This window comes from Ceratotherium simum, chromosome 7 (genome assembly GCF_057802395.1).
Source record: "Ceratotherium simum simum isolate JZ-2026a chromosome 7, ASM5780239v1, whole genome shotgun sequence".
NCBI classification, from domain to species: domain Eukaryota; kingdom Metazoa; phylum Chordata; class Mammalia; order Perissodactyla; family Rhinocerotidae; genus Ceratotherium; species Ceratotherium simum.
In genome coordinates, this window is record NC_141906.1 from 65,277,696 (window position 1) to 65,291,908 (window position 14,213).

General features: G+C 38.4%; 2 protein-coding genes across 2 annotated transcripts; one reads left to right on the forward strand and one right to left on the reverse strand.

Annotated features, from left to right (window-relative positions):
• Positions 1 to 332: 332 nt before the first annotated feature.
• C7H11orf71 (chromosome 7 C11orf71 homolog) lies at positions 333 to 3,974 on the reverse strand. Its single transcript, XM_087433715.1, has one exon. The coding sequence runs from the start codon at positions 3,972 to 3,974 to the stop codon at positions 3,579 to 3,581; it is 396 nt and encodes a 131-aa protein (XP_087289841.1). The 3' UTR covers positions 333 to 3,578.
• Positions 3,975 to 4,229: 255 nt separating this feature from the next.
• Positions 4,230 to 13,967, forward strand: RBM7 (RNA binding motif protein 7). Its single transcript, XM_004427305.3, has 5 exons — positions 4,230 to 4,405; positions 5,314 to 5,476; positions 6,119 to 6,206; positions 11,293 to 11,383; positions 12,477 to 13,967. Exons 1-5 carry the CDS (start codon positions 4,310 to 4,312, stop codon positions 12,837 to 12,839), a joined length of 801 nt encoding a protein of 266 aa, XP_004427362.1. The 5' UTR covers positions 4,230 to 4,309; the 3' UTR covers positions 12,840 to 13,967.
• The last annotated feature ends 246 nt before the right edge of the window (positions 13,968 to 14,213 follow it).

Genomic DNA, 14,213 nt, shown 5'->3' on the forward strand with positions numbered 1-14,213 from the left:
TGATGAAAGTGATTATAGAAACATAACAAATACACTGTGAAGATAAAATGGGCAGGACTTTGCAATTGAATGGATATAAGCAGTAAGGACAGAAAATAAGTGGTACAAAGTCATAGGTATTCAAACAAGCATCTGGTTGGCTAGCAAAATGAGAGTGCTTTCCATAGAAATTGGGAAAACAAAAGCGGCACCTGAGTGGGATCTGAACAGATTCACCGAAGGAATGAAAGACACACAATTAATTTTGCTCTCAAGACAGTTGAGCCTCTAACCATCACAAGTGCTCTTCCCTCCCGTAGGACCTTCCTCCCTCCTTCCCTTTCTTCCTTCCAAGTTACCCGGCTTCGAGTTAAGCTGATCACCAGATCTGGCTACTGAGGGAAACAGTCTCGTTGGTCTCCTTTTTTTCTCTACCCCAAATGGGCATTCTTTTAAAGAGTTTTAGTGCTGATGAGCAGAGGAAGTAAATATTCTAATAGGACTCCTCTTCAACACATGCTAGTCAGTTACTTAGTATGATATAATAAATAAGGGGCAATAAAAACAGGGAGTTAGGATGGCTTTTTAAAAACTTACACAAGTATTAATTTTTTTGGACTATTTTTTGTATTACTCTTAGAAAATTCATCTATTTTTAGAATGATATCCTATACTTAAGCACTGATATTAAATAAAAATTCATTTTGTACACTAACACACAGATTTTTAATAATGTGAACTGCTCACGGGAAAACTTAGTTGTCCCCGCTTCGGGTAATTTCACTGAAAGAGGTTTATGTTGGTTCCTGCTTCCACAATACAATTTTTGTGACTCTAGGAACACGTTGTAACTTGGACACTAGTGCAGATGTTAAGAGCAAGGAGAATTTAGACATCCATTGGCTCAGATTTAAAATGATGGAGCATTTATGTGAACTCGGTTCCCCTCCTGTCAAACAAAAACAAACACAATAATTTTCATTTTTCACACCCTTTTCTTTTTTTCTGGCACATATACACTATTATTCAATCAAAGGTCCACTCCTGATGACCCCATGCCAGAACAAACAGAAATGAAGTCACTCCTACTGGGTCCTCTCTTCCTCTCACACCCTTTCATGCCACACTTTTGTTCCTTCATTTACAAACCTCAGCCTCCTTTCCCTGAAGCTAAGGAATATGCTTCAAAGGCGAATTTAATGCTGTTATCATCTCTCTGGGTTATAGTGTCTGGGACAGCCCCTCTTTATGCCTCAGAATTGATAGCCCCCTCTTCTGCTCTCAAGAGTCCTGGCTTGCACAGTAAATATGGTCATCTATGTATCACACTTCATTTTTCTCATCTCCCAATTCTCTATTTCCAATTTTAACCAAGTTTATTTTTTAAATTACAGAATTACAGGTTAAATGGGAAGGAACTGACATCATCTAATCTTATTTCACACGTGACAGGTTTTAGCCTCTGTCTCAACTTTGTGCAGTTAATTCATTACCTCGTGAGGTGGTATTTGCCACTATTAGGCATCTCTAAGTTTTACAAAAATCCTTCTTATGTTCAGCCTTAATTTTTTTTAGACTCTTGCCCAGTCTAAAACTCTAAGGGAAGGAGGGAGGAAGGTCCTACAGGAGGGAAGAGTAATTGAACTCGTGATGGTTAGAGGCTCAACTGTCTTGCCAGCAAGTTCCTTTCTCAACCACGGGTTATTGTAATGCCCAGCCTAAGGCATCATCATATACTACAAATTAACTTCTTTTTAAATATCTAGAATAGTATTAGTTATAGAGTATCCTTGGGAAAATTGAGAAAACAGTCACTCAAATCATTTTTCGTATTGCATGGTTCAAATGAGAAACCATGGGTTGCAAAGCTCCAAGGCTCTATCATTTACTAGCTGTACGACTTGAGACAGTTTACGTCATCTCTCGGTACCTCAGTTTCTCAGCAATAAAATGAAAGTATAAAATCTCTCTTATGGGCTCTTTTGAGAATTAAATGACATATATAAAGCTCCGTAAAGCAGACACTCATTCATTTTGTTTGCCACTTTATTCTAAGTGCCGAACACAGGTAGCAGCAGGCACAGAATACAGTTCTCAATAAATATCTGAATAAACAATGAATAAAAGCCCCTAGCACATTGCCTTGCACATAGCACTCAATAAAAGGTAGCTATTATTATTCTTTCAAATATTTTTCCTATGACCTGGTTTCCAGACCTCTCACTATATTAATCACTGTCTTATGGAAGTTCTCTGGTTTACCAACATTCTTCTTAAGACGTAGTTTTAACAATTCAGTTCTGCGTGGTGTGTGGCAATTCTGCTTTATCTGAACATAATTACAGACAAGAGTTCACTGGGAAAAAGCTAGTCTACTTGCTTACATGAAGAGGTGGTATTTACCAAACCCACTAACTTTCTCCGAAAACCACTCTGTAAACCTTGGGGAATGTATCGTTAAGAAAACAAAAATATTAGCAAATAAGAAGCGATCAGCCAGGTAAAAGAACCAGGATAGTGAAGTATCATGGAAAGCCATTGCAATCAGGACTTATTCTTATGACTGCTCCTAACGAACAGTCCAGTGTGGTGATTACCTATCGACTTCTTAGCCTCTCCATTTAGAATACACTTCTTGATCTCCTTGCTGGCAGGACAGTGTAAAGTTCATCCACAGTGCTTACCACTGAGAAGATCTTCAAATACTGTTGAATGAGTAAAGACAAACAAGAAAGTTCAAGGAAGATGCTCAAGTGAATAGATAAACAGCTTCCTGATAGGAGACTGTAAGACTAAGGTTTCCAATTTTTGTGTATTTTGGGACAACAGATTCAGACTAAGGAAGCTGGGATTTAATGCAAATAAACCGACAAATATAAGTGTAAAAATCCATTTGGAGCCTTTGGCAAAGAAAGAAATATAAACTGGTTTAATAATTTGAAAGAGTACAAAGGTTTAGGTTTTGCTTTTGCTGTTTTTAGTACGGTTGAGATTCAAGTTTGTAGATATTCCTGAATAAAAAGTGAAGGAGGGAGAAGGAAGACGGAAGAGCGTAAGTGTTGAGCACAAGATGATAGGATAAGTGTTGGGCCACAGATGCAAGGACAAGCCACGGTAGTAAAAAGAAGCCTTTCCTTTCACCAACAAAAGTAAAGGTAAAGGGAATCGTCTGAAGTAGAAACGTAGGCAGCTAAGGAAGCTTGAAATACTAATCTTAAAGTAGGAGAATCCGGCAGGGAGGGAAGACTTGTGGAAAGCAGAGAAACTTGGATCCACTGTTGGAATGGAGTGCACAAAGGGTGAATAAAAGGATCGCTGACCTCTGGGAAGGGTGGTCCCCTTAGCTCAGCTTTGTGACTACTTAAGAGAAAATCTCTTCTATCTGCTTCCTGAACTAATCATTCTGGCCGCTTAAAACCATCTGAATTACGCAATAGTAAAAATTTCCCTTGTGCTGGGCGATCGTAACTGGACTCCTACGTATTCTTATATTAAAATGAAATACATTCTTTTAAAAATAAGACAGCAGTTGCACCAAGAAAGCATTTGAGAGAGGCCTTGTTCACAACCTAATTGGGGGGCACAGGGAGGTACTGGCTTTAAGCCGACAGGCGGGCTGTGAAAACACCTCCGAATGCAATCAGACGCTGTTGCAGCACACTCCGTAGGAGATCCAGTTTAACCCCGGGGGTCGGGTAAGGTGAGAATCTGGCTTGGCGGCTTCGGTTCCGCCCATCCGGTTCCCTTCCCTTTATAACGCGGGTTGGGCTCCGACCGCCACCAGCCGCCCGACTGCGCTCGAGACGAACGCTTGGCCGCCCCGCCTGCCGAGGAGCAGGTCCCGGAGGAGTCGCCTCCCGCCTGGCTACGAGGAAGCTGTCTCCAGAGATCATCGCCAACGCCAAGGCCGACGGGCTGAGGTCGCCGTGGGAGGAGCGGTAGGCCACGCTGTTCGCTTGGTCGCCGGCGGACAGGGACACGTAGTTCAGGGCCATCTTCAAATACTGCCCGCAGTATCTGTGTCGCCGCCCTCGGCCAAGGCAGGCCCTTCTTGCCTCCACAGATCAGTCCCGCTCGCCTCGGACACGAAAACTACCTACACCGGAAGCCATAACTGGAGCTGCGGCGGATCAACAAGCCGCTTTTAACGAGGGTTCTCCTCACGAGCATGCGCAGTCCGCCAGCACACGTCGACGCCGGCCGAGAGCGAGCGTGATTGACGTGTACGTCAGTGACGTCCGGGAGCGCGAGGACGTGGGGTTTCTGAGAGTGCGCAGTGGGTGCGTCGGCGACGACCCGTCGGCCTTTTTAGGGAGCGGGCGACGTTGAGATGGGGGCTGCGGCCGCGGAAGCGGATCGCACTCTGTTTGTGGGCAACCTTGAAACTAAAGTGACAGAAGAGCTCCTTTTCGAGCTTTTCCACCAGGTAAGCGGCTGAGGTCAGCCTTTTCCTGTCGTTTTCCGGCTCGCCCAGGGCCCGGCCCAGCGGCCGTCCTCGCTGTCTTCGCGCCGGCTTGGCTGTCGGGCCGGGCACCCGACAGGTGGGCCGCTTGGGGCTGGAGGTCGCGCTTAGGAAGTGAGGCGCTCGCTGGGTGTCACCTTGTTAGAGGAACCCTAGTGAGTTCATGCCCAAGTGACGGTAAAGGTGGTGGAGGGATCCCCAAACGAAGCATCCCAAGGTAAAGATGCAGGGCTCCTAATGGGTCGAGCAGTGCTTTTTCCTGTTGCTCCTTGTCTCATCTTCCTCTTAGGACACTTTGTCTTTGGTTCATCTGACTGATAAATTACTTTTCAATTTCTGTGCATCTGTTTTCCACTTAAGTTTCTTATAAAATTGCGGCATTAAAATATTTAAAATAGACTCACATACTCCGTAGAAAAGCGGCGTTGTAGTGTTTCTATTAAAACGTGTTGAAAATTAAGAGTATCCTGTACCCTCTAGTTCTGTCTTCCAACAACTGGTAACGTTTTTGATCAGTCGATACAAAAGTGAATTTCTAGTCCAAGAAAAATCACTTGCTCTGGCTTTTGATAAACGTTAATTTCCATGGCGTGGGAAAAGGATGGATGTTGGTCGCCTTGTTAAAAAGTCATAAAGTGCTGTGAAATGTAAACTCAGTGATTGTGTTTCCAGTTCCTTATGAGCTCCCTTACCCCCAAGTAAGTTAATCTAATTTTCAGCCGTATCTCTTGGATCTTTAACCTAGGTGGAAATCCGTGTGTATCCATTTTTTACAGGTCCTGATTACGTTTCTCTTGTTTTTAAACTTTGTAAAATTTGAGTATTTTCCTGAAATTGCCTTATTTAAATTTTGAACACTTTTTTGTCTGTAGGCTGGGCCAGTAATAAAAGTGAAAATTCCAAAAGATAGGGATGGTAAACCAAAGCAGTTTGCATTTGTGAATTTCAAACATGAAGTATCTGTTCCTTATGCAATGAATCTACTTAATGGAATCAAACTTTTTGGAAGGCCCATCAAAATTCAGTTTAGATCAGGTAACTATTCAATGATGCTGTTTGGGGAGAGGGGTTGTTTACTGCTTTGTTTTTTGTTCTTAATTTTATTATTAAGTTTTAAGAACCTCTTTTTTGGATGAAAATACTTTAAGCTTTGTGAATAGTAAACTTTATATTTCCCTGAAAATGGGTAACATTGACAACATGGATTTTGAAAGTGGTAATTCTAAAACTGCATTTAAAATTTCAGTTTGGTTTAGTGAAAAGAACATAAACTTTGTTAGCAGGACATGGGTTTGGGTCCATGGTCTGAAAGGAGCAAGGATTATTTTCTGAAAATACTTTTCCTGGCTGCTTAGTAATTTACAAATTTTGATTTTTGATAATGTAAGGATGGAACTTTCTGTGTATCCAGTCTTATAATTTAGTGTGGGGATCAGAATATTATGGCCAGATTGGATAATTATACATTGAGTACCTTATTTGGAACCCTTTGTTTTGGATATATCTGGTATTAAACATTTATAATTTGCACTCTGATGAAACTGTAAAGCAGTCTTACTGAAATTTGAGTTTTCTCTTTTAGCTTGTTCTACCTTTTTGGAGTGATTTGGGGTGGGGGGGAGACAAAATTTCAAAGTAAATTTTCTGTCAAGGATTTCTCAAATTATTTCATTTTAGGAAGTAGCCATGCCTCACAGGATGTCAGTTTATCATATCCCCAGCATCATGTTGGAAATTCAAGCCCTACCTCCACATCTCCTAGCAGGTAATATTTCTCACCTATTGTTAAAATCATTTATCGGGAATTTTCTTAGTGATCTCAACACGCTTAATGATTTGTTTCCTTCTTTATGCTCCTGTGTCTTTATTCTTCTGCTGTTAGTTGCTTTGTTGGATTATAGATACAGGCATACCTTGGAGATATTGTGGGTTCGGTTCCACACCGCTGCAATAAAGTGAATATCGCGGTAAAGCAAGTCACACAATAGTTTGGTTTCCCAGTGCATGTGAAAGTTATGTTTATGCTATACTGTAGTCTAATAAGTGTGCAATAGCATTATGTCTAGAAAAATATACATATGTAATTTAAAAATACTTTATTGCTAAAAAATGCTAACCATCATCTGAGCCTTCAGCAAGTCATAATCTTTTTGCTTGTGGAGGAAGGTCTTGACGATGTTGGTGGCTGCTGACTGATCAGGGTGGTGGTTGCTGAAAGTTGGGGTGGCTGTGGCAATTTCTTAAAATAAGACAACAGTGAAGTTTGCCACATTGATTGATTGTTCCTTTCATGAACAATTTCTCTGTAGCATGTGATGCTATTTGATAGCGTTTTACCCACAGTAGAACTTCTTTCAAAATTGGAGTCAATCCTCTCAAACTGTCGTTGCTTTATCAACTAAGTTTGTGTAATATTCTAAATTCTTTGTTGTCATTTCAACAGTCTTTGCCAGAAATAGATTTCATCTCAAGAAACCACTTTCTTTGCTCATACGTAAGACACAACTCCTCATCTGTTAAAGTTTTATCATGAGATTGCAGCAATTCAGTCACATCTTCAAGCTCCACTTCTAATTCTAGTTCTCTTGTTGCTTCCACCGCATTTGCAGTTACTTCCTTCACTGAAGTCTTGAGCCCCTTAAAGTCATCCATGAGTGTTGGAATCAGCTTCTTCCAAACTCTTGTCAATGTTGATATTTTGACTTCTCCCCGTGAATCACGAATGTTCTTAATGGCATCTAGAATGGTGAATCCTTTCCAGAAGGTTTTCAATTTACTATGCTCAGATCCATCAGAGGAATCATTATCTATGGCAGCTATAGCCTTATGAAATGTATTTCTTAAATAATAAGACTTGAAAGTCAAAATTACTCTTTGATCCATGGGCTGCAGAGTGGATCTTGTGTTAGCAGGCGTGAAAACGACATTCATCTCATTGTACATCTCCATCATAGCTCTTCGGTGACCAGGTGCATTAGTGAGCAGTAATATTTTGAAAGGAATATTTTTTTTCTGAGCAGTAGGTCTCAACAGTGGGCTTAAAATATTTAGTAAGTCATGCTATAAATAGAAGTGTTGTCATCTAGGCTTTGTTTCCATTTACAGAGCACAGGCAGGGTAGATTTAGCATAATTCTTAAGAGCCCTAGGATTTTCAGAATAGTAAGTGAGCATTGGCTTCAACTTAAAGTCACCAGCTGCATTAGCCCCTAACAAGAGAGTCAGCCTGCCATTTGAAGCTTTGAAGCCAGGCACTGACTTCTCCTCTCTAGCTATGAAAGTCCTAGATGGCATCTTCTTCCAATATAAGGCTGTTTTGTCTACATTGAAAATCTGTTGTTTAGTGTATCTGTCTTCATTAATTATCTTAGCTAGATCTTTTGGATGACTTGCTGTAGCTTCTACATCAGCATTTACTGCTTCACCTTGCACTTTTATGTTTTGGAGATGGCTTCTTTCCTTAAACCTCATGAACCAATCTCTTCTAGCTTGCAACTTTTCTTCTGCAGCATCCTCACCTGTCTCAGCCTTCACAGAATTGAAGCGAGTTAGGGCCTTGCTCTGGATTAGGCTTTGGCTTAAGGGAATGCTGTGGCTTGTTTGTCTTCTATCCAGACCACTAACACTTTCTCCGTATCAGCAAATAAGACTGTTTCGCTTTCTTATCATTCGTGTGTTCACTGGAGTAGCAATTTTAATTTCCTTCAAGAACTTTTCGTTTGCATTCACAACTTTACTAATTGTTTGGTGTGAGAGGCCTGGCTTTTGGCCTGTCTTGGCTTTTGACATGCCTTCCTCACTAAGCTTAATCACTTCTAGCTTTTGATTTAAAGTGAGAGACATGCAACTCTTTCTTTCACTTAAACATTTAGAGGCCACTGTAGGGTTATTAATTGGCCTAATATCAATATTGTTGTGTTACAGGGAATAGGGAGGCCCAAGGAGAGGGAGAGAGACAGGGGAACAGCCAGTGGAGGCATCAGAGCACACACGACATTTATCGATTAAGTTTCCCATCTTATATGGGCGCAGTTGGTGGCACCCCAAAACAATTACAATAGTGACATCAAAGATCACTGATCTCAGGTAGATCACCATAATAAATGTAATAATAATGAAAATGTTTGAAATATTGTGAGATTTAGCAAAATGTGACACAGAGACATGAAGTGAGCAAATGCTGTTGGAAAAATGGCACCTATAGACTTGGTTGACACAGAGTTGCCAGAAACCTTCAGTTTGTAAAGAAACCCAATATCTGCAAAGCGCAATAAAATGAGGTGTGCCGGTGTATAAATGTATCTATTCTAAGGCAACTATAGACAGACACATTATAATAGTCCCCTTAGAATGGATACATAATATATTTATGTTCATTTGTAAAGACATATATCCACACCCACATTACGTGTATATAACTGAAACAAAATTTCTCAAAACATTTCTTACCCTTACTACTTGCAGTACACTCTACTTTCTATTTTATCTTTTAAAAATTCAAATTAGTTTCATGACCACTAATTGTTTGTTACTTGCAGTTTAAACATCCCTATTAGTAAACAGACTACTGGACTAAGTATTCCTAGAATTGGATTCTGGGTCTACCTCTACCAATTATGTAATCTTGAGCTAGTCTCATTTCTCTGTAGAGCTAGTCTGCATTTCCATTAGTAAGGAAAAGAACTGAATGATCTCTTAAATCCCTTCCAGCTACTGAGGGCTAGAAAAGGTACTATATTTATTATTTATTTAAATAATTTTATTTGCTTTGGGGAAGCTGATATTTTACCAGGGACGGTTTTTTCCTGGTATATCCATAGAGCTATTTATCAGTCATAATGGGCTTTATTCAAGAAAGAGTTAACAAATACTTGTCATGTATTGGGTTCTTAACCAAGTCTTTTGCACTTATGATCTCATTTATTCCTCACAGCAGTCTTATGAGGTAGGGATTGTGATTATCTCTACCTTGTATATGAAGAAAATGAGGATTCGAAGTTAACTGCTCATGTTTCAACTGCTCATAAGCAATGTGCTGGGATTCAAACCCAGGCAGTGTGATCGAGCCCAGCCACTATCATATGCTGCCTAGTGGAGCTTGAAGTCGCAATGAAGACACATATTACATATATTTTGTGACTGCCTGTTTAATTACTATATTAAGTTCTCTACAGAAGGAGTACAAAGTGCTTGGAGAAAGTTTTAACAAGGAAAGACAATATAAATGAATGAGGACCTGAAAGAGGCCCATGTACCTAGATCATAATGAATGAAAAATGCAGAGTAGTAGATGATATTGGTGAAGCAGACAGAGGCAGGATGATACAGGTCTTTTTTATAGGCCATAATTAGGATTTTGGGATTTTACCCTAAGAACCATGGGAAGACATTGAAATGTTTTCAGTAGGGTAGTAATAGGAACAGGTTTGTGTTTTAAAGAGGTGTTTGGTTGTAATGACAGAATGGATTGGAGGGGACAAGGGTGAAAATAGACCAATTAGAAAGTTATTGGTAGCAAGGTATCGATATTAGTAGCATGATAGCAGGAAGTATTGGGGTGAGGTAGATGGTTTGGATTAGGGTGGTGCCAAGAGCTGGGGAGAAGTAGATGGTTATGAAAAGATATTGGAAAGTGAAATTGTAAGAAAGCAGTAGTGTAAAAAAAGGTATCCTCTTAGCACCCTATGTGCCAGCTAAAAGTAATTGTGTTTAACTACTTCTCAGTGCAGCTGCAATTAGAAGCATCTCCAACCACTTGTAGAACCTTCAAAGGTGTGTTAGGTGGAGAAAAAGAGTTTTTACCCCCTTAGAATTTCTTGGGAAAAAAATATACAAGTAAATACTTTAATTTTAATCAAAGGCTAGAGTGTACATCATTTTTATACCATTTTTATAAGTAAAATGATACTTTTTTACCCCCTTAGCATACAGATATATTACCTGATATAAGAAAACCTAAAATAAAAGGATCTAAACTATAAGACAAGTCAATTAGTTATTTGATTCTAAAGGCATATTTTAAAATAAAACTAATTTATAACATTTTCTAAGTGAGTTTTTCTGTAGAGCAAGTTACCTCTTTAGGAAGTGAGGAATAAGGAATAAGTCCTTAAAATTAATATTCTTTTTATGTAACAGAACTCTTAATTCCTTACTTCCCAAAACCTGTTCCTCTTTTGTATCTCAGTAAATGCCTACCTATTTGCTCAAGCCCAAAATCTAGATTTTATCCTTTTATTTCTTCTGTTTCCCTCGTCTCTTATATCTAATTGATCAAATCCTTTTCATTTTAATTCTCAATTTAGGCCTTTGCACTAGCCCATGGATTAACAAATTTTTTTCTATAAAGGACCAGATAGTTAATATTTTAGACTTTGCAGGCCGTGCAGTTTGTTTCTCTGCCATTGTAGCACTACATAGATAATACAAAAACAAAAGAGCGTGACTATGTTCCATTAAAACTTTGTCAAAGTTTTGGATGTAGCCCGCAGGGTACAGTTAGCTCACCCCTGCACTAGTCCTACCCTCTGCTGGAATGTTTTGCCTCTAAGTAATCTTGTCATTCAGCTCTCACTTCAATTGTCTCCTTTTTAGAAAGGCCATCCCTGACCAGCCAAGCTAAAATAGAACTCCCTTTCTCTCATCTCAAGACTTGTTCTTTACTGGTTCATTATATCACTTATAACCATGTGAAATTGTCCTGTTGTCTGGATCCTTACCCCAGCTCCATGAGGTCAGATATCTTGTTTGTCTTGTTCGTTCCTACCTTTGAGAACTGTCTTGCTCATGATTGGCATGCAGTAAATATTTGTTGAATAAAGGATTATGTGTTGGTTTTCTTGTTTTTCGCAGGTACGAAAGGACTGTGGATACCATGACTCCATCAGCACAGCTGATTCAGAGATCTTTCTCTTCTCCAGAAAATTTTCAGAGACAAGCAGTGGTAGGCTGATTTTTCAACTTGAGTTGCTAAAAAATAATCATCTTAGTTAAAATGTTCAGATAATTCTTAAATTAACTTCTTAAATTTTAGTTAGACTAGATTGATCACTCATTTTAGTTTCACTGGCCTGAATTATATATTTAAGAGATTGAAGATAAATAGAAGAACTACAGTTCACATTTGTATTTTTCTTTACCATTGTTGATGTGTTTCAAATACTGGAAATTCATTCTCTGATGTTTTTGCAACCTATGCTGAGTGACTTATATACTCTCTCTAATACTTACTATTAATACTTTAATATACTGGAGTCTTCTAGACCAGCTCGCTCTCGAACTTTCCATCTTTCTGTAATAATATCACCATGAGACTAGGCTTAAAATCTTGGGTATCTCTTACTGTTTTGTCTTTGTCTCCAATCAGTTGCCAAGTCCTTGGTTTTATTCTTTTTCTTGCATTCATTTCTTTTTATTGTCTTTGCCCAAATTACAGTCTTGGCTTGTGGTCCCTAGGCTTTTGTATTTCACAGGTCTGCAAAATAAAAATATGAGTGAAATAAAGTAAAATTGAGACCAATATAAAGGGATATCAACTTTTATATACATAGTACTTATTTTTCTCATTTTGCTGTAGGCCATTAAAAGAATCATCATTGGCTAGTATCTATCCTCAATTTCCTTTCCTTGGCATACTTGGCCCTTAAAATATTTTCCTTAAAATATTCCATCCATACTTATAATACTCAGATCAATATTCCATCTTCCTGAAGCCTTTCCTAATTACACTGAGCTCATGACTCTTTGTATGTTCATCACAGTGATTCACATTGTATTCGTTTTGTATGACTTCTTCCCTTCTAAGTTGTATTCTTGAGGGCAAGGAGTAGTAGTTAGGTCCAAATATCTTGTAGGTATACGTTAGAATGAATGAAGCGTATTGTATTTTTAGTTATGTTTAGCTTAAGATCCACCTAGGCAAGAGTGATTTTGCTTTTCCATCATTATCTGTTTGGTTAACCATGACCAAATATCTCTTGGCTTTGATATCTAGAAATATTTGCGGTTAACATTTCCTTCTTTTTCTCTTTCCTCAGATGAACAGTGTTATGAGACAGATGTCATATGGTGGGAAATTTAGTTCTCCGCATCTGGATCAAGCAGGATTTTCCCCATCGGTTCAGTCACATAATCATACTTTTAACCAGTCTTCAAGCTCCCAGTGGCGCCAGGATACACCATCATCACAGCGTAAAGTCAGACAGAATTCTCATCCCTATGTGGCAGATAGACATTATAGCTGTGAACAGCGTTACTCTGATCACGGCTCCGACCATCATTACAGAGGAAGCAGAGATGATTTCTTCTATGAAGATAGGAATCACGATGGCTGGAGCCATGACTATGATAGCAGAAGAGATAGTAGTAGAGATGGAAAATGGCGCTCATCTCGACACTAACAAGTGTTGAAAGGATGTTTTTATAGGGTCATTCTAGGCCCTTTTGGCTAAGTTGGTGTGGGAATGTTTTGTTAAAAAACTGTAGCAGCTTTACAAGTTGCCACATTTCTTTATAAAAAATTTTTAAACCTATAGCTACAGTCTAATACGGAAATGAGAATTGTGGTTCCAGTTTTATTACATTAATAACCTTTCACCTCAGGGTTTTGTGAAGAGGAAAGGGTTTTATGCAAAAGTAAATGCCACAATTCATAATCATTTTAGACAATTGAGGAAGGGATATATTATATGGATTGGTTGTATTATAAAGCAAATATTTTAATTATCTTTGATCTTTTTGTATTGCAAGAAGTTTCTTGTTTGTGAATCAGATTTTAGTGTATACAATAGAAAACATTCAAGTTGATAGTCTGAAACGACCATCAGTATTTTGTTAATAAATGAGAAAATGTAATTTCAGTGATTCATTTTACTAACATTTTATTTGAGAAAGCTTGTTGGTAAAGTTTGGGGATAAATCATATTGTTTAACCTCTTAGAGAATTTAAGTGTAAGTTCTGTGACGTGCTTTTTTTGAATTTTACCCAAAATGAACATGTACATATAAATTTACACATGCTATTTCATTCTAAAATTTTAGAATTTGCTCATTAAATCAAATTTGATATATGACTGAAGTCACTCAGGAAGTTAAATATCTGTAAATGTATTTTTTTTACATTAAAAATACAGTGTTAGTGTGAATCCCCTTTTTCAGGAAGAACAGAAATGTAAATACATACTCAGATAAAATGGTTAAATGTTTTACTGAAAGTATACTCGTATGGAAAAAAAGGTTCACAAAGCCTTTAAGTGCTGTCTCTGTCACTCAAACTTGACACATTTTGTTATGGAGATTGTACAGGTTACTTTTTTGTTTGAACATTTGAAAGAATTTAGTCTTAAACATTTTCTGATTTTGAAATTTTAAAATCTTGTGTAACGAAACTTTTATCAAGACAGTGTTTCCCTTTCATTGTAGAACATGTTTATAAAAGTTCATTCCTTGAAAAATTTGGATCCTTTTTAATATCAACCACAACATTTGTACTATGTTGTTTTTTAATATATTGAAAAGATAAAACAAAAGGATGTGTCTTATTTTCTTGACATCACTAACTTTAGAGACATAGTACACACAAAGTTAGCAACATACTTTAATCAGTGATTGGTGTTTTTTTTTTTTTAGAGGACTAATTTTTTTATTTTATTTTTTTTGTGAGAAAGATCAGCCCTGAGCTAACATCCATGCCAATCCACCTCTTTTTGCTGGGGAAGACTGGCCCTGAGCTAACATCCATGCCCATCTTCCTCCACTTTACATGGGGCGCCGCC